The 20534-nt window shown below is 44.0% G+C and overlaps 1 protein-coding gene across 4 annotated transcripts; it reads left to right on the forward strand.

Annotated features, from left to right (window-relative positions):
- The first annotated feature begins 31 nt into the window (after positions 1–31).
- On the forward strand, positions 32–20171 carry sema6d (semaphorin 6D). Of its 4 annotated transcripts, XM_083913175.1 has the most exons (21): positions 46–143; positions 1048–1101; positions 6545–6719; positions 7169–7280; positions 8401–8461; positions 8665–8727; positions 8845–8946; positions 9205–9295; positions 9532–9651; positions 9985–10073; positions 10821–11038; positions 11147–11278; positions 12118–12273; positions 12476–12649; positions 12997–13137; positions 13368–13445; positions 13573–13631; positions 14205–14261; positions 14792–14974; positions 16017–16258; positions 16372–20171. In XM_083913175.1, the coding sequence occupies exons 3-21, from the start codon at positions 6593–6595 to the stop codon at positions 17491–17493; spliced, it is 3327 nt and encodes a 1108-aa protein (XP_083769301.1). In that variant the 5' UTR covers positions 46–143; positions 1048–1101; positions 6545–6592; the 3' UTR covers positions 17494–20171. The 4 variants fall into 4 exon arrangements, with proteins under 4 accessions (XP_083769300.1, XP_083769302.1, XP_083769303.1 ...); XM_083913174.1 differs by lacking the exon at positions 1048–1101 and having other exon boundaries at positions 32–143; XM_083913176.1 differs by lacking the exons at positions 1048–1101; positions 14792–14974 and having other exon boundaries at positions 32–143.
- The last annotated feature ends 363 nt before the right edge of the window (positions 20172–20534 follow it).

Consider the following 20534-nt stretch of genomic DNA (forward strand, 5'->3'; position numbering starts at 1 on the left):
ACACGGGTCGAATTACACCATTTGCCGTGCATTAGTTTGTTTTTCTCTCAGTCGGGAGAAGTTGATTCACTACGACGCGCACAATCCTTTTTTTCTGGGATTACAGCAACACAAAAGGATATAAAATAAGCAATTCAGATGAGGTGAGTTTCTTGCAGCTCCGTGGATATATACTTTGTTGCGCCGCATTACGCAGTGAAAGTCGGGGGGGAAAAACTAGAGAGAGGAGAAGTCTTTGCTGGGATACAAAATATTTCTTCTGACCACGTCTCTGTGCTGATCTGTAAAACTGAGGGTTGCAGTACAGAAATAGTTCAGGTTCAGACTATTTTTACGTACGCTTCAATCTAATTTACTATCCATTCATTTCCATCACGGCTCGTGTATCTGTCCTGCTCGGAAGCGCCTTTCCAGCGCTCATAAAGCGGTGTAACCGAGGGTAAGCAGATCTAAAGTCACCCCTTTTATTTATGAGACAGTGTATCCTCCTAGTGAAGATGTTTTTAATCATAGTAAGTTGTATAGTCGCATTATTAAACCAGGTACCAAACTGGTGTGGCTAAGAGGACGCTGGATAAACAAGCACAGGAAAGAGTTGTGTGTGTATATAGTTTTTTTTTTATATATTTGACTCGAGTGGAGATGCGCGACATCATGCTCTCCGTCAATCCACATGCCCTCTATTATCTTCAATCAGCATTAAATCAATTATTGTACATGAAGTCAGCGCGGCGTGGTAGGGATAGCGCGTCGTTAATGTTTATGCTCTTTCCCTCTGGTTTCTAAAGTTAATAGTAGTGGAAGGGGGCTGGTGTCTTGGTGTATGAGGGAGGGGGCTGTGTGGTCGTGGCAGAGCTTTGAAGATCAGTCACCAGAGCTCAGGGGCCCGGGGACGGAGACAGAGCAGGCAGTCCAAATGCTCCTATGTGGCGAGCCGAGCTGAAATCTGTGCGCAACTGGATAAAAGAGAAAAGTGAGTTCCGGATGGAGCTTAAAATATCAGGAATATTAAATGCTGGGTGTTTTCTCTTTAATGGATTACCAAAGGAATACGACATTCAGTCGGATTGCCCCATTCATGAGTGAATTCGGACACACAAGGTAGGTGTCCTCGGTCATTTTTAATTATTGATATAGTATATTTTATAGCTCTGCTGTGTATTATTAAGATGGACCTTGGCTTTAATAAAGGACACATCACTACTGGCGTCTATGCTACCCGGAGAGCTACTTTGTGAACAAAATATATACAAGGGAATCAAGTAGTTAGATTTCATAGTAAAATGTGCACATTTTAAAAATAGAGATGTACACACATATATATACATATATATATATAATGATTTACCGAGACTAAAATCAGAGACACACCAGTGTTGGTCTTTAACAGATCTATCACGCAGAGAAGTGTCCGGATTTTGCTCCAATTTCAGTGACAATAGCCCACCTCTTCTGTTGTGTATTCTTCTGAGTTGTGTTCAAAGGATTCAAGGCACGAATTAGTGTGTGTTTTCTGACATTTCGACTTCATAAAAATCCACTTGGAAGAAAGAGAACCTGCACATGATTGTACGGACCATGCATGCAAAAAAACAGTATTAAACAATACAAGACGAGTAAGACGCACAGTTGGACTTGAATGCTGGAGACTGCTCAGTCACCTTTTAATCTATTTAATGTATTCCCAATCTCATTATGGTATTCTTATGTTAGATAATAAATTGGAGAAGCGCTCGTAACCTTCTTGGAGACAGAGCAACAGCCCAGCCCTGTGCATGCATTAGTGCCGTGGAGGCAGTTAAACGCAGCCCCATCACAGTTGTCACTCCACCGCTGTCCCCCGCGTCTTTGTTGTCTTTTGTATGAGTCCTACATGTGGGCTAAAGGGGTCTGAAAAGATTTACCACGGATAAAACTTGAATGCCTTAACGCCCCGATCCGCACAATGCTTGCATTAGAGCCCGGGCTGCTGCATAGATTGTGTGCGTAAAAGAGGAGCGGAAGATCCCCACGCAAAACTTGACAAATTACCAGCGGATGAAGCAAGAGAAATAGAATAATAATAGAGAAAGAGGGAGATAATTGGAATGGTACGTTTGTTGCATAAGGGGGTGTGTAGGTTAGAGTAGTTTTAGGAATTGTTTTGCTGTGTCTTATTAAAATTTGGCCAAATCAAGTGAATGAGCAAAAGGAGATAAACCAAATTCTCAACCAAAGTGCTTACTCTGAACCTGTCACTACTAACATTATGTGCTAAATTAATTCTGAAATAAAGACAAAAAGTGTTTATTTTTAGTGAGTCTGTGGTCGATGCTATTCTCTCAAACCAGTGCCTTTCCCTTTACAGAAATAAAAACAAAGCTAATCTGTTGAAAACCTACACCAGATGTGTACATTTGCCTGACACTGTGGCGTGTCAGAGCTCTGTCACAGAAAGAGGAGAATCCTGTTTAGTTTCTGAAACCAAAAAACTTGAAATTGGCAGGAACACCAGAGTCTGACCAGGTCAAACATCCCAACCAGTTGACAGCACAGCTGGCTGGTGTCTCACTTCGCCTCACTGGCCGCGGGGTCAGAACTCAGCGACCAGAACGATCACCGTTAACCTCCACTACAGCCGACTGTAACCCCAGAACAACTGCCATTGAACCATACAGTGATCAGTGTTAACTCTTTACACCATTCCCCTTATGGTGTCCCTAAACTGCTGCTTTGGAAACCAGATTGTTCAAGGCTAAATTGGTTGAGTAATAAAAAGTTTGACCCTATGTGCAGCATTTGGAGTCAGTGTGTTTATACACTTTGCTTTGTTCCCTGAGAACCCCCTTTTAGTAGCCCCTGAACAGTTCTCCTAAATGTAGGTCCACTGACCAGGGGTGGGGCTCTATTGTGTTGACTTGCCCAAAGCCCTCTTTGTTTCCTGGTCACACCTGCAGCTCAGCCCCTTTTGTGCTCTACTATAGCAGAACTACTGCTGAGAACAGCCTTTCTCCTGTTTCACTCCTCCCCTGCCAAGGTAGAGTAGAAAGGGAGGGAAGCACGGTTTAGGGCGGCACAGCCTTCTCCTTCTGCCAAATCTCTGAAGCAACAAGTCCAACCAAGCCCCTCAGAAGTGATCCTTAGGCAAATAGCACGCGATTAGGGGTAGTGGTTATTACTGAGGTGGGGAAAGGAGTACTAATCATTTCTGGGCCTGTGTGGTGGCTGCTCTAATCATCTGGCAACTGAGTCACTTCCCTGTGTGGCTGCATCTTGATTACTTTCCTTAGAGCAGTTGAGAGTTGAGACAACCATGTTATAGGACGTATCCAGTTTTGGACAGTCACGCAGGCTTATGCATGCATTTAGACATACGTAGACCAAGTGTGAAAAGTGAAATGTCTGAAACTAAACTCCTGGGCTATCTAATTTCCTGTACAGATCAGTAAGATGACAAGCAGCCTCGAGCAGCAGCAGCCATTGTCCTGGTGGGATTACATCCACCCATCAAACTCACACTCTATTGAGGAAACCTCACGCACCACTGTTGTTTGTCTTTCTTTTATTAGCCCCAATTCCTCCCAATAGCCCGTCCCTGCAAAAAAACATCCATTCAGTGTTGCAGTGGGGGAGAGGTTATGGCTGACATGTACCAGCGAAAGCGTAGCTAAGAGGAGAATATGTGTTAATCTGTCATTTTAAGCTTGGAACACTAAATCTTCAGCTGTAACTACCAGAATTGGGCTACAGACCCCTACACCCACCATCAGTAGAAATAGCAATCCACCAGACCCCCTCCTCCTCTCTCCTCCCCTCCCTGTGTTGGGCCTGAGCCAACAACATCAGCAGGGAAAGTGCGTGGTTGTAGGACATTTAAAAGCCTGTAATAACAGAGGTAGAGTAAGGCAAGGCTGAATGGCATTGAGTTGCGTGACAAGCCCAGCATCTCTAGGCTTGTTGAGGCCTATATGTGCGCGCACACACACACACACACACACACACACACACACACACACACACACACACACACACACACACACACACACACACACACACACACACACACACACACACACACACACACACACACACACACACACACACACACACACACACACACACACACACACACACACACACACACACACACACACACACACACACAGACAGGAGGGTTAGGAACCAGAGAGCGCAAAGGAATAGTCAATAGAAAACATGCTGGGCTCACTAGAGATTGAGAAGTAATTTTAGATCGCTGACCTCTGGATGTCTTCTGTTTCTGTTTTACATTAAAGTTTCTGAGGAAAGCCTTCGCCTCCGCAGTGAGGCTATTACCATGCAAGGAATCATGGGAGATCGGAGCTGGGCTTCTGCCTCTTATTGGAGTGTTTTTCTCCTGAATAGTTTAGTGAGAGGGAATGGCAGAGAAAAAAAGTGGTGTGTGCCTACGAAGAGGGGATATACTTTAGAGCATGACTCTAAATTCTGACAACCAAGGAAATTATTTACCTGTGAAAAGAGCCAAGTTTGGGCTGGAAGCACAGCCTGCAGCCTGTACGATAGCACCATAGAAGTGAAAAGTGGAGCATGGTTTATTTACCTTTCAGAGCTTGCTTTTTTTCTATCATTGTGTGCTTTCTATCTATTCCTGTCCCTGGCTTCTCCAAGAAACTCAGCAATTTATTGCTTGGGTCTTAATAAAGCACATTTCTTTGTGTGAGAGTGTCTGAACCAAGTAGTAAAAAAAAAGCCACTGTGCTTTTAAGGAACACCACTGTCTCTCTCCGCAGAGCAGTGTCATCATTTCTCCTTTAGATGAAGTTGCTGACAGTTGTTCTTCTGTATAGATCTGGGAGGCTGTGGGCATAGATCTGTGGATCGTTTGTGTCCAGAGATTCATTTGTATTTAGATTAGAGTATAGTGACTGCTTCAGCATCATTGATATTTGCAGTTATAGGGAAATATAGGCCCACTTTCAGTCTTCCTATTTTGGAACACATCTAACCCGTAATTTAACTATTAAGTCGACTAATTGAGATTAAGCGTTGTCTGGTCAAGGCTTTGCTTTACTTAGTCATAATGACATTGCTCTTTCAAAGGCCTCAGTATCCCACAGAGTGCTGAATAGCCATGATTACACATTGTTGATGACTAAAACACGCTGGCATTACTCTGCTTCCATCTCCACCGCTTCCATTCTTTTTAGTGACACATCATACAGGAACTGTTCGGAAAACAAAATTGGATTATTTGTGTCTGGGAAACACTGAGCTTTATATAAACATGTAGGTTTTAAGACAGCGCAGTCAATTTTCATACGTATAACAGTTCATTTTAAAATAAGTGGAAAGATTGTTTAAAGTTTTTGCGTGACTACAGTGATAGAGTTAAGCCCAGAGATTGCCTTTGCTGGCTGCTGATCTGCCATGCTTCCTGTGTGGATCAATCAACACACTAATGGCTTGGCAGGCAGGGCCCACAGACAGCACTGGAGCAGGTGTGCTGTGGGGCTAATTGAAAAATGAGTCAATACTGTGTGTGTCTGTGTGTGCATGCACATGCATCAGTCTTTGCATTACACCATTGAGTGATTATGTATGTGCAGCCGTGTGTGTGTGTGTGTGCATCCCAGTGTGCTCCCAGCTAATCCATCCCTCTGCCTGTGTGACATCTCCCGGTAAATTGTTTATATCCGTTCAGGCTTTGCCTGCATGAATAATTTGTTTGCCTTATAAATATTTGAATGTACACCGATCATTAATATGCACAGACACAGTCTGTCTCTAAAGCACTCCTCCAAGCACTAACATACATGCTAAACTTCTTCCACTCCCCTAATGAATTATTACCAATGTAGGTGCCGGTATATCATGTCTACAAACAGATGCAGTGTAAGCTAGTGTCCACAAATATTAATACTATGTCAAAACAACAGTCGATGACTTTATCCTCCTAAGACAAAGATGAGTGAATCACTGGACTGCAATAAAGCCCCCCCCCCCCCCCCCCCCCCCCCCCCCCGTCCTAAGGAAAGACTGAAGCAATAACAGCCAACATAGCGCTAATAGAAGTCAGCTAAGGTCTAAGAATGTCCACTAGTGATGGGGATGAAGTTGCAGTGTGCTCATTAGTGTTGATCCTGGCCCAGGACAAACCAATCGGAGCACAGATGTACAGAGACAGCAGGCCTGCCACGTTTCTAACAGAGTGGACTTCCGCTGCATCCAACACACACAGAGACACCCCACCGGTCACTTGGCTGACCTTCCCTTAGACAGCAGATGTAGGGAGAGGTAGAGGGGAAACGCCAAGCACTGCCACTGAGAGCTCAGTCATCAATAAGCCTGAGAGGGCATTATGTGTGCCTCATATTTTTGTATTTTACTAACATAGTTGGTATCAACAAGAACTTCACTGCAGAAATGATTTTTTTCATTGTTTCTAAGGTTAACTAAAGGTTAGGGTCTAACTCATAAGACTAGAGTTTGAGGCATGGGATTTAATATAATATGAAATGTATTACATGTCAAGCAACAAAAGCATGTATTTTGTGTGCGTTTTCAGGTAACATCTCCACTAGAGTGAAACAGGAAGTGTCGTCTGTGAGCAGCCATGGGCCAGAGAGCTGTGCTTCTGCTCAGTGAGCTGCTGCTGCTGCTGCTGCTGACAGGCTCACGCACTCTCCTCGCAGTCAGCTTCCCCGAAGACACCGTACCCCTGGATGTCGTTGATGCACACTGTGAGTATACACGCACAGAAATGAGGTGCTAGTAGAGATAACAACTACTGCAACATCACTGAAAAAGTCAACAACTATAGTTACATACACTTTTCTTACTCCAGTCACCGGCAGCCTCCTTCGTCTAGTCACGTCAGCAGTTCAGACACTAGCATGCCATATTTATAGTCATAAAATCTATCTGCTGTATGGTCAGTTGTAGCATTAAGTGGATTTCATTTTCTCATCTCTGTGATGTACTGGAAGAACAGAGAGATGTGCTGACATAGGCAGCCATTACCTAACACACAAACAATAACACAATGGCACACAGATATAATCATATAGAACATACTGTAGATATTTGTATTGTTCACATTATCTTAATTGCAAGAGGATTTGTATAAAGCACACACACAGCATATCTCAGTTTGTCATCAACAGTATGTGTGCATGTGTAATGTCTTCAGTTTCACGGAAGTACCCTGCGTTCAGAGGCAGGCCCTCTGGCAACGAGTCACAGCATCGCCTTGACTTTCAGCTGATGACCAAGATACAGGACACTCTGTTCATCGCTGGCAGGTAAACTCAACACACACACACGCCATCTCTCTCTCTCTTTCACACATCCCCCACACCAATATACTAAAGTCACTCCTTGGCACGTAAACAGTGGCGTAAAGGGGGGAAAAGGCTCTTAGTGTTATTGGATCTGTGGCTTCTAGGCCTGCATTTGATGTATATGGCCGGTATTGATCCAGGAAAGGCGTCTATCATTCCGGCCTGATGCTCTGTCAGGGATTTCTTGGCATCTTTACATGTCTTTTTGGTATTTATTGGCACTGGAATTAATCTGACTGCCAGCCCTAATATTGTAGCAGGAAATCAACTGGACATCTACAGTATAAAACTCCCACCTCTGGAGCCCCTGTAATCACCACCACATGTATGTCTGTTGTCAGGTGGATCCTCCTTTTACCAGTTTGGTGTATTCACATGTTTTTACTAAGAGTGAAGCATCATTTTGTTCTCTATGGGATGATAAAATTTGATCCCCACTGGTTTTATTACATTTTTTTACACATTTTAAAACAATGTGTTTTTGTCATGTGAAATGGGGTCGCAGAGACAGGATATTCAGGTTTTCATGTAACAGGCTAAAAATTCAAAAGAAAAAATTCACTGTGCATCAGCTTGTAACACCCTGTTAATGTTCACATAATACATTTGATATATATTTAACTCTCATCATTTTCAGGTTTTGAAGACTATTTACCTATGTTTTAAAAATGAGAATTTGGTTTAAACCCCTTTTCTCTCCAAAAGGCTTTTTTTCCTGCCACAAGAAGAGGCTGAAATCATAGTTTACAGTAAATGAGAGTATCCAATGATATGTGCATTTCAGAAAATGGTGATCAAATTGAAAAAACATGGAAAACACTGCAAATGAGCTGCTGATTATGCACCAGAGTCCCTCTAGGAATATGGAAAACATAGATGTGCTGAAAATGGTATTTTTAAATGGAGACCTGAATACATTTTTATTCTGTATGTTACCAATTTATTAATACTAGAAATAAACACAGATGACCCCCCAGATTTAGTTTAGAACTTAGTTTTAAAACTGAAAAGTTGAAAATGAGTTGTGTTCCTGGTTGTGCTGTGTCACTGAGCTATGTGTTTTGTTGCTGTCTGTCCACAGAGATCAGGTGTACCTGGTCAGTCTGAGGGAATCCTACAGGAATGAGATCATTCCTTACCGGGTAAGATTCTCACCGCAAGCTGCTCTCTCAATCCACAAACACTAAAGGGCTCCATAGAAAATACCGAGCCATTCATCACAAACTGGACAGGTCATAAAATGAGAGAGTGGAATAGGGAGGACTGTGTGTGCGCGTGCATGAGTGAGTGTGTATATTGAGTGTGCCGTGCACGTGTGTCTAATGCTCTATGTTGGTTCTCACAGAAGCTAACATGGCGATCGGGCCAAGCTGACAGAGACATGTGTGCCGTCAAGGGAAAACACAGAGTATGTATAAAAACCCTTTTGTTTTATGTTCCTACACACAAACAGAGGCTTACACATGTGAGCAGGGAAGCTGGCTGCCTCTAAAAACGCTCTCCCATGGTGTGTGTCTGTTTTCAGGACGAGTGCCACAACTTCATCAAAGTGCTGGTTCCCAGAAACGATGACCTTGTGTTCATCTGTGGTACCAACGGCTTCAACCCCATGTGCAGATACTACAGGGTCAGTATCCAGTGGCAGGGCTGTGCATGCTCAACTGTGCGCACACGCACGCACGCACGCACGCACACACGCACACACGCACACACGCACACACGCACACACGCACACACGCACACACACACACACACACACACACACACACTTAAATAAATTTGACTAGACTCGAATGGCTGATTCATGTGCGTGCTAGTATTCGTTTTCACTGTGTCCCCAGGTGAAACGTTTTTAATGTGTGGGTGATTGTTGTCTTCCCTTCAGCTGGATAACCTCGAGTTTGATGGGGAGGAGATCAATGGACTGGCACGATGCCCATTCGACTCCAAGCAAACCAACGTTGCCCTTTTCGCTGGTAAGGGTCAAACACACACCCGCCCACAGACATAGTTAGTTTTGCAGAAGAACTAATGGGTTCCTACTTATGCTCTCATTATCACCTCTCTGTCTTTGCCACAGTAAAACTGTGCCTGCAGCGATAACAACTCAGCCAATCAAGCCTTTTAAAGAAGAGAAACAACAAAGCATTGAAGAGCAATATATCCTTGTTTTTAGTGACTGTACTCCTTGTCGTTTTTTGTTTTTTTTCAGAGGGGAAGTTGTATTCGGCAACTGTAGCTGACTTCCAGGCCAGTGATTCTGTCATCTATCGCAGTATGGGTGATGGATCAGCCTTGAGGACCATCAAATATGACTCCAAATGGCTGAAAGGTAAACGATTGCCTCTTCATCATTCTCAAGCTTTATTTCTCTCTCCTCTTGCTTTCTTGAGATACATATGTCTACCTGCAGGCTAGCTAAATGCCCATGGTGCCTTTGCATGGTGTATGTATGTACATGGCTGTCAATGCTGTTTTTTGGGATTGATGGAGAGCTCTCCTGCCATGCCAAGCTCCATGGCGATATGGCCTGTTCTCTCCCAGGCAATCTAGGTCACCCTCAGTCATATACAGCCTTGTACAAATCCCTGAAATATTCAACATGCGCAGTGGTGGTGACTGTGCAGAAATACACTTCAACTCTCTGCTTCTGTCTCTCCCACAGAACCTCATTTCCTGCATGCAGCAGAGTATGGGAATTATGTGTACTTTTTCTACCGAGAGATTGCTGTGGAGCACAGCAATCTGGGCAAGGTAAGACAGTGCACCTGCCGTTTATAATGCATTACATATTCCACACCGATTCAGTACGTATGCCTTTATCCAAAAAAGGCTTACACGTCCCTTGGTGCATGTGTTTCTGCCACAAATGGCCTCAGTAGTAATGGGGCCCATTCATGCGATGACAGTACATCGCATTAGAATACATGAAAAATTTCAGCAGCCAGCGTTCGCTGGGAATGTTCTACTAATGTAAAACCATTACACAGTGAGCAGATTTGTCTCAAGGAGATGTGCACTCTGTGTCTGCCTCTACCTACGACACATGCAGAGGGCATTAGGATGTTTTATGTTTGAGGCAAACTTTGGATTTGACCACGCCTCATGCTGAGCGGGTCTGGCCAAGCCGCAGGAAGTCATCATCCTCCATCAGCCACCAGCGAATAAATATTTCAACCCTACTAATGCTTGGGTGACACCTGGCCTCTGATGGAGGATTGCACTGATAAATTATTCAAATTGTCAAAGCCAACTGCTTCACACCATTCATTTACACTCCAAGCCGTGGTAATAAGTGCAATCAAACACACATTCACATGGTGCTGCATCTCCACACACAAAGTTAAAGATGAGAGCGTGTATTTAAGTCGTCTGTCCCGAGTTGCTACAGGATGGAGAGATGTATTATTCAGCATGTTGAAGTGTTCTTAGTGACGTTCACTCAGCTGCCTTCCTCTTCCACCCGCTTCTGTCCTTTCTTAAACCCCTGCAACGTCACAGGTTGTGTATTCTCGTGTGGCCCGGATCTGTAAGAATGACGTTGGTGGGTCACAGCGGGTGCTGGAAAAGCACTGGACATCTTTTGTGAAGGCGAGGCTGAATTGCTCTGTGCCAGGGGAGTCCTTCTTCTACTTTGATGTGCTCCAGTCCATCACTGACATCATCAATATCAACGGAGTACCCTCTGTGGTGGGTGTGTTTACCACGCAGATGAACAGGTGAGCCGTGGCTGTGGTTAGTTATTAAAGAAAACGATATAGAGGACAGAATTAAGAAATTTAGGAGTCATGCATGGATGTTAAATGGATGCATTTCTTTCTCTGCAGTATCCCAGGGTCTGCAGTGTGCGCCTTCTCCATGGCCGACATAGAGAAAGTATTCTTGGGCCGATTCAAAGAGCAGAAGACTCCTGACTCTGTCTGGACTCCCTTTCCGGAGGAAAAGCTGCCCAAACCACGGTATGGATTACACTTTTCTTTCTAATGAAAATTGTCCCCTGAAAGTCGATGAGCCGAAATCATCCGTTAGTGACCACATAATCGTCAGTGTGCATCCCATTATATTTTTATATTCCGGCGGGGTGGGCGCACTGAGCAGTATTTCCCACAGGTGGTGGTCTATAGAATTGTGATGACACAGCAAAAAAAAGTCACCCACAAAGCATGGTAAAGCAGTCGGGGAGGCGTGTTTCAAGACGTTTCCAAATTCTCAACCTTTTAAAAGCATACAGAGCCAATAAGGCAAGACAAAACCCTGTTAAAAAAAGACTTTCGGATTTTTAACGTGACTTTTTTAAGCAGGTGGCACTTGACTAAGCAGCTGTTTATCCCCTGACATTTTACATATTTTTTTTAACCCTTCTTTGTCCAGGTTTAACTTAATGAAATCAAATATTTTTCACTAGTAAGGGACCAAGTTATTAGCAATGACCCAGCACACACATTCACCATCTGCTGATGACTAAATAATTAATTTGGCATAATTAGACACGTTGCATATTTAACCTGTATACAGTCAGCACGTATATTTGCAGCCCTGCCCTGTGTCCAAAACACAAAGTCCACAAAGCACCTCATTATCCCTGTAAATCATTAATGGAGGATAACCATGCATATGTATATTTTATGTTTCCAGCTGAGGCCTTTTTGTGATACTAATAAGCACCTGCTCCTCTCCCCCCACCCTCTCGTTGCACTTTTCATCCATTTCAATACACGCTATTATTACTCCCTGGTGTGTGATCGTATAGGCTGATCTTTGATCTTTTGCCTCTGTTCGTGTGCAACCCTCATCCTAGACCCGGGTGCTGTGCAGGTCATGGTCCAGCTGCGTCCTTAAAGAGCTCCATCGAGTTCCCGGACGACACTCTGCAGTTCATCAAGTCCCACCCCCTCATGGACACAGCTGTGCCTTCTATCGGGGATGAGCCTTGGTTCACTAAGACTCGCGTCAGGTAAATGCAGACGCACATGAGGGTTAGCAATAAGTTCATCAATTTGTCACACAGATATCAATAAAGACATGTTTCTTAATTTACTGGTGTATTGTGCAGCTCAACAGCCGAAGTGCTTCATGTACTCAAAATAGCCTCTTTTGTTTTTAATGGGATAACCCCTGCTGTGAGTAACACATGCGTCTCTGCTGTGTGTGTGAAGGTACAGACTGACAGCGCTGGCTGTGGACAATGAAGCAGGACCGCACAAGAACTACACAGTGGTGTTCATCGGGGCTGAGTCAGGGGTTGTCCTTAAGGTTTTGGCCAAGACCTCCTCTGTGTCTCTGAATGACAGCCTGCTTCTGGAGGAGATAGATGTCTTCAACAGGGCCAAGTAGGGACACACACACTTCCCATCCTCTCTGTCTCTTTCTGCCTCTTCCCTTTTTCTCTTCCCCTTCTGGCAGAGGAGTCAGCAACTCTTTAAGTGAAGCATCCCGGCATTGCTTACTGTGTCTGTCTGCTTTCTGTGCATACACAACATGTATACGTTTTTTTTGGGCTTATTTGTGGATGCAAAGACGCACCCTGCAGTGTGTTAGAGGTTAAACCCCTTTTAAACTGTGAGAGAAAGCTTTATGTGAATTCACCACCTAACAGGTGATTAAATCTACTGAGACTGAAATGGTAGACAGACTTATCTGATAAACCTCTGATCAGGTTTCTTTCTTCCCTTTCCAGGTGCCTGTCTAACCACGAGGATGACAAGCGTGTCCTCTCGCTGCACGTGGACAAAGAAGCGCACAGCCTGTACGTTGCCTTTTCAAGCTGTGTCATCCGTATTCCCCTGAGTCGCTGTGAAAGGCATTCTTCTTGCCACAAGTAAGTGACGTGCTTATGCTCACGTAGGAGGTTAAAATGTGCTTCATACGGTCGGTCATAGGTTTGTGATTTTATTGTTTTGTGTTTCAGTACATGTCATAAAAGGGAACGATAACAGCTCCATCTTTTGCCTTTTGGTCAATGTTCAGTCAGTCACAAATGATTATAGTGCACTTCCTAGAATGATTAAATCCGGTGTTTTGATGATGAGTGTGTTTGTATGGCTCCAGGTCCTGCATTGCATCAAGGGATCCCTACTGTGGCTGGAAACCTCATGGGGCCTGTGAGAGGATAGAGCATGGTGTCTTGTAAGTTCAAGCCTCTGCTGTGATATAAAGTGCAAATATTATAGACGTAAAAATGAGAAAGAATGTTCCCAACTCTTTAGTTAATCTCTCTCTATATATAAAAATATCTTCTTTGCTCTCTTTTCAGGACTGGATATGAGCAGGACATTGAAAATGGAAACACTGCTCATCTGGGAGACTGTCATGGTACGAATCTCATCTTCATGCCATCTATCCTGACACACGTGCAAATACATACAGATACACATACACTGACACTCACATGTACACAAATCTGACACAAACTCATTTCCACACACACCATGAGCCTGCACACTCACTCTAGTAACCACTCCAGTAACTTGCCCCTACATAAGTCTATGTGCAATATTAACACACACATCTGCATACAGTACATGGCCACCTGTAACTTATGCCACCTGTGAGGCAGAAACATGGACATGTACAATCAAGGGTCATGTTCAGTCGGTGCAAATGGTAGAGGTCTTAAGATATCAGATAGATCCAGAAAATGTGCCTTTGCTGATTTAACAAAAAAAAGCCTGTCCCTTCATTTGTACCAACTAAACATGACCCCGGCTGAACCTCAGTATTGATCAGAACCAGAGGGCCTCCAGTGAGAAAAGGACACTGCTAGCGGGTGCTTTTATATCTTTATTATTAAACCCAATAAACTGCACTCTTAGTGTCTCTTAGGAATTTAAGTTTTTTACTTCTGAATTCCTTTATACTGATTTCTTGTCCTTTTAATTCTTTTAGCGTTTTTGGGCACTACATCAGCGCCAGATTACAAATCATTTGGCGACCCTACCTCTGGTTAGTTTGATCTTTTACTCAAATGGTTTCTTTCCTTGAGTTCAGCATTTCCAACCCTGTCTTTCTACCACTGCCGCCATTCATTCTCTTCATACCAAACACCTCCTGAATGCTGACGTCACCTGCTTCATCTTCATAGTCACAAACAACAGATTCATAGGCGACATCGGTGCTCTTTCTCAGCACAGATTCACTTCCTCCTTTCACTCATCACTTCCTGTTCTGATCCCTTCTCCCTCTTGCATGCCCCCCCATACCCAACCCACCATCCCTTGGCATCCGTACTGTTGTGTACCAACTCCTCTTTGAACCTCGTTGTCCTCTCCTTTTTCCCCTTCCAAGTTGTCTAAACAAAAACCAAAAATGTACTTTCATTGATCTGTGAATGGGAACTGTGATAAAATTTAGTCACTATTTTGTGGGACACTAACCTTAAAAATGACCCATTTCCCATGCCTACTAACCGGGATGATAACAGTATGCTTTACCCACATATGCACAGTTTGTTAACAATTTGTTTGTCACCACAGACATGGAGTTTTCATCAGCGCCAGTCACTGTCCACCCCAGTGGGCCCATACACCCCCCAGTACTCATACCCACTCAGAGCCCCAGCTCTGGGCCTGGTCCAGAGCTCTACGGCTCAGGCTTTGTGCAACAGGATGACCCAGCCACCTCCCATTCTTTAGACACTATCCCAGGGGGGCAAGAGGGTAAGGCCCGCAGGGAGGCAGCCAACATGCTGCAATGAGCCTGATCCGATAGCTGCCGACTACTCTCACTAAGCTTCACAAATGAAGTACCACACATAGTCTCACATATTAAAAGCACACACATGCACACATTGGCAGCTATTTAGGGATCCCAATAGATAACATGGCAGATGTTAATTTAGTATTTTTCTTTTTCAAATAGATATTTTCATACAGAATTTCTGTCGCATATTTTCATGTTACTGTTGTTTTCTTTCCTTTAGATTTTCTTATGTGCTTTCTTTTTAAATTATTTGTTTCCAGATTTCTAACCATTAAACCTTACACTCACCATTCTCATAGATTCTTTAAAATCTTTTGTTTGGATTTAGCTTCTGTCTCTGCCAGTATAGATTCTTTGAACTCTAGCTCTAGTAACAGATTACCCTGGCTGGTAGATCATTGACTGGGCCTGCTCTACCACATTACTATTGTGGCCGCACAGCGGATGACTAACTCTTTCAATGTCTGTGGTTACTAACAAACTTCCAGTAGACCAACATCTCAACACCTGGGAGACAAGCACTGCTTCTCTTTCCTCTAAATAACTTCCTGCTGGTTGATCTCTTGTACAAAAAGATTGATTTGGCTGTCCAACTCAGATAAGAGTTGCAGCACACCTAACCCTTTGGTTCCGGTTAAATGCATAACAAATAGCCTCTAGTGGAACGTGGATCAAGGCAACACTTTTCCCTTCTGAACTAACATAGCACTGCTTCTTATAGATGGTGAAATGGATGTGGGTACCTAACAGCTTCTGCCAATTTTCATCATATTTCTTCTTCATCTGGGTTTAGATGAATAGGAATCTGTCAATATTTATGGATTTTGGTTGTGGTTGACTGGCTACCTTCTATAGGGAACATTGTAAAATCAGAAACTCATGCATGGTTGTGTTCTCACACCAACATGCACATTTCTGCTGTTGAATGGGGAGGGATGCTTCACTGAGCGCTTTGACTCTTTTCACCAGGGGGTTAACCAATGCTCCAATGTTTTGTAGGTGTGTGGGATATCCAAGCAGGTGAGACCAACCAGATGGTCCACATGAACATCCTCATCACCTGCGTGTTTGCAGCTTTTCTCATGGGTGCTCTCCTGGCTGGTCTGATTGTTTTCTGCTACCGAGACTCATTCCTCCGTAAACCAAGACATGTCCACAAGGATGCAGAGTCTGCACCATCCTGCTCCGACTCCACTGGAAGCTTTGTCAAGCTCAACGGCCTCTTTGACAGCCCTGTAAAGGTACATAAAAGCAGCTCCAATGCTACATTAAAGTCTTTTGTGGAAAGGACTGATTCAAAACGATGTGAAACTGTGTCTTAAATTACTCTTTTGTTTTTTGTCGTCATTCTTAGGAGTACCAGACCAACATCGATTCTCCCAAGATGTACACCAATCTGCTGAGTAATGGCAAAGACCTGAACTCACCCAATGGAGACACCAAAACCATGATCCTGAGGGACGGCTGTCAGCCCCCTGAGCTGGCCGCGCTGCCTACACCTGAGTCCACCCCTGTGCTTCAGCAGAAAAACCTGCAGCCCATCAAAAACCAGTGGGAGAGGGCTCACGGAAAGGCCAGTGGGCCTCGCAAGGAGTCCAACTCATCAGCCAAGGGTCAGTTCCTTCCTTCTCCTGTTCCTAACTCCAACTCCAACCACCCTCACCTCGCCTTGGGGCACTCCCACATCCCTAGTGCGGTGGTCCTGCCCAATGCCACACATGATCATTCTAACCATGGCAATGGAGATGATACATTGCCACATTCGTCTGAAAGGAAGATGAAGAACCCAGATTCTAAGGGAAGTAGGAAAGACCAGAAAAGGTCTGTGGATGCCAGAAATACCCTAAATGACCTTTTAAAACACCTAAATGACTCAGTGGCCAACCCCAAGGCCATTCTTCCAGAGGGATCAGGGCCTCGCCCAAGACAACATCTCACATTGGAGCCCATGGAGGAATTGACTGAATTACCCCCCAGGGTGCCCAGTCGTGAGGCTTCCCTGTACTCTCCCTCCTCCTCCCTGCCGAGGCACAGCCCAACCAAGAGGGTTGATGTGCCCATGCCCACCACTCCCACAACACCAACGGGTAGCCTGAGCATGGGGGGCACCCTGGAGAGACAAAGAGGGGGTTATCAACTCCACCGGAGTGCCTCTCACCGGCACTCCTTATCCACCTCACCAAATGGGGTAACAATGGGGGTGTCTGTGTCTCGCCAACACAGTATGAACAGAGGTGGTTACATACCGCCAAAACCTCCCTCCAGACTTGACTCCCAAGGTGGAGTGATGGGCGCAGGAATGCACTCACCCCACCCATCCTCTGTGCCCCGACAGGGCAGCTACAGTGGGTATGGCTCACTCCCTCGCACAGGGCTTAAACGGACCCCATCACTAAAGCCAGATGTGCCCCCTAAACCCAATGGGTTTTCACCACAGACTCCACAGATGCGAGTGGTCAATAAGTACAGTTATTAAAGGTGCATGGACACTTCTGAGTGAGCTCTTAGCTTTGACTGCAGAGCTTTAAGTCCTGAGGGCTTGGGGGTGGCTACGGATGGGGTAGGGCCTAGTGTGTGTTTGTGTATCAACTTGAGGTATGTTCCCCCTTTAAATGATATGCACATTCACTCACACTAAAAAAAGGAAAATCACATGTGGCCAAAGATACTCCTTGGGGCTTTTTCGCTCCCTACATCTCCATCCCTCCCTTGTCACGGTAGCCATAGGATATGAACAATGGACAGTGGTGAATCTGCTGCCCCTCATTGTATCCAGGCCAGGCCGTAGCCCGTTCCCATATTAGGTACGAGGTTTAGGACACCAGCTAGGGCTGCTAGGGCGTCTGTACGTGTAGTGCCAGGTTAAAATACAGTGGAATACTTGAAGAATGGGTCTCATTTGTCACTGCCCTTGAGCACTGTTTTCCCACTAATGTGAACTGAACAAAGACGAGAGGTAGGCCATGCCTTTCTTAGTAAGATGGCTGGGGGGCAGAGGAGGGGAAACTCAAAAATCATATGTGTGTGTTGATTAATATACATATGACCAGGAACAGCTGAATCAAGCCGCTAGCGAACAGAGAGCAAATGAGTGTAAGTGTGTGTGTGTGTGTGTGTTGGTTGATTGGAAAGCAGATTTGTGTAAAGGTGCCAGATGCCAGAGGATGCCCCCTTAAGACCTGTCTAAGACCTAAGTCACCGTTTATCATTTCAATAACATTATCTCTTCATTGGTTCTTGTTAGAGCCCATTTGAACCGAGCCAAAACATTTTTCTGTCACTCTGTAGTGTTTTTGGTTTATTAGGTTAGGCTGAGGTGAAGCTGGTCACGCCGGGTGTCTACTGAGACAGGGACTCTGTAATTACTTAGTAAATTTGCTGCTATTGGTTTTAGACAGGAGTTTGTCTTTGATGCATTTATTTTCTCTACCACTTTAAAATAGCCTGTGATATGGGTTTGCACATCTGCGTGTGTGTGTGTGTGTGTGTGAGTGCGTGCGTGCGTGCGTGGGTGCGTGCGTTCTATATTGCAGACAGAGGCCAAGAAGTACAGTTTTCAGCAACCAAACACACTGTTAAAACTGATACATGGGGGAAAATGCTTCTCTCCAGAACTGAAACCTCCACTGCTCCTTTGTAGGAATTATACTGGTGGTTCAGGAGACTTCTTTCTTTATGTAGCAATGGTATTAAGGGAAAAAAAGACATTTCTCATCTCATTCTATAAATGAATTTTGAACAAAATGATTTGCCTTTATAATGTGTTATTTAAAGAATTTACCATATAAAACTAAAGCAACACCAATGGTTTAGCCCATGTATATGAATTCAACATTTCAGGGCATTTCTGTTCCATTAAACATGTTTGTCCCCTAACAGAAGAACACTAGAATTTTCCTTCTGCATTAATCCTATTAAAAGTTATGTTAAACTGACCCTAGAACAATACATGGATGTAACACCTCTGTCATCGGCCGGGCTGGTTCTGCAGCCTGCGTTCCCTGTGCAGTTTCCCTGCGAGTGGCCAGTGTACAATCAACACAACAACACAACAATTTACCAATGTGTCCAAATGAGTCATGCTGGGAATGACAAGATCCTGTATATACTTAAATACTATAAATAAGGAGTATAAATATTTTTAGGCAAGTGTACCTGAATCTGTGCATTGTGTGCCTTATTCACAAAATGAACTACTACAGTATATAATATTGGCAATGTCAATTGGTCCTCTGTATGTTATTGTCATATACTATATAAACATTTTTTTTATACAAGCAATTTGAAAATCAGCAGGATGTGTTGGAAAATCTCAACCTAATCCAAACTGAAGTGATTTGTAAAAGAAAGTGACTGACAAAAACCTTTATTAGTGGTATGAATACATTTTTCTCCTTTACTGCCGGTGTTGAAAAGAATGGTGTTTATCCACCACATAGAGGTGCCATGCAGTGAATGTATTTTCTTGACAGTGGGATGTAGGGTGGTTAGACCTTGCACTGTGGAGCAGTCGGCTCAACGCAGCACATCCTGCCCACAGCCAATGTATTAACACAGTGTTCACATGAAAGCCGTATATTGGCATGGGCGGTGGTCACACACAGTCTGTAATTCCCCAGGATTGCAGTGACATGAATAGTTTCTATTGGCCAGTAGTGACGACTGAGAAATCACTTCTCTTGAGTACATTATTTGGGTAACATCTGCAATCCTATCCAAGTGTCAGTTGCTTGTTTAGCCTAGAGCCACATTTTGTTTACAAGTGATGATTGTATGTAAAGACTTTCTGCCTGTCATCTAACCAGTGTTTGGACTCTCTTTTCTACTCAACACATCCACACTGACATCAACTGCCTTGTACATTGCAATATGAACTGGGTCTTTCTGTTGCAATCTAAATTGAAGCCTTTATATTTCAGTCTGAGCTCTGTGTTTGCGCGGATGAACTGGATTTTGTCATGTCATTTTGATTTAAATACTGTACAACATGGCGATGCAGGGCTGGCTGTATATATGATCTCCAGAGTATTTCAGCGTGTAGATATGTTGTAAAGTTGTACTGTGAATGTGTAAATAATAATGATGGTCTTTGTTTCATGATATTTTTTGTTGATTTTTTTAACACGGCATGTATAGTTGAAATAAAACATTATGGCACAGAAAGAGTGGTCCTGAGGGCGGGGTTTCATGTCAAGAACATGGAATTCAGCCTGGTTGCTGTGAGCTTATTATGTCATGTTGTCATGTGATTCTGATGTGAGAGGGCATGGCTGAGAGCTGCAAAGAGTAAACCCAATAAGATGCTTAGTGCCTTGTGAACTCTAGCCTAAGAGCCATGAGATGCATTCGGTACATAAAGCATGACTTGTAATATTGTGATTCTGTGAGCTGACTATCAGAAACATGAAGAGTCTGCAGAATGATTGAAAGCTTCCGACTATTTTTAGAGCTGGGTTGTTTTGAAGTATGGGGCCAGCGTGGAGTAAACCACTCCAGATAGCATGTGGGAAAGTTTCC

The sequence above is a fragment of the Echiichthys vipera genome (assembly GCF_963691815.1).
Source record: "Echiichthys vipera genome assembly, chromosome: 1".
In the NCBI taxonomy this organism is placed as follows: domain Eukaryota; kingdom Metazoa; phylum Chordata; class Actinopteri; order Perciformes; family Trachinidae; genus Echiichthys; species Echiichthys vipera.

What these genes read in the sequence shown, in the direction of transcription:
- sema6d (XM_083913174.1), top strand. Translation starts at nt 6,593, where the DNA reads ATGGGCCAGAGAGCTGTGCTTCTGCTCAGTGAGCTGCTGCTGCTGCTG. An exon ending in TTCACTAAGACTCGCGTCAG is followed by an intron (nt 12,274 to 12,475) that starts GTAAATGCAGAC and finishes GTGTGTGTGAAG; the next exon opens with GTACAGACTGACAGCGCTGG. An exon ending in TATCCCAGGGGGGCAAGAGG is followed by an intron (nt 14,975 to 16,016) that starts GTAAGGCCCGCA and finishes AATGTTTTGTAG; the next exon opens with GTGTGTGGGATATCCAAGCA.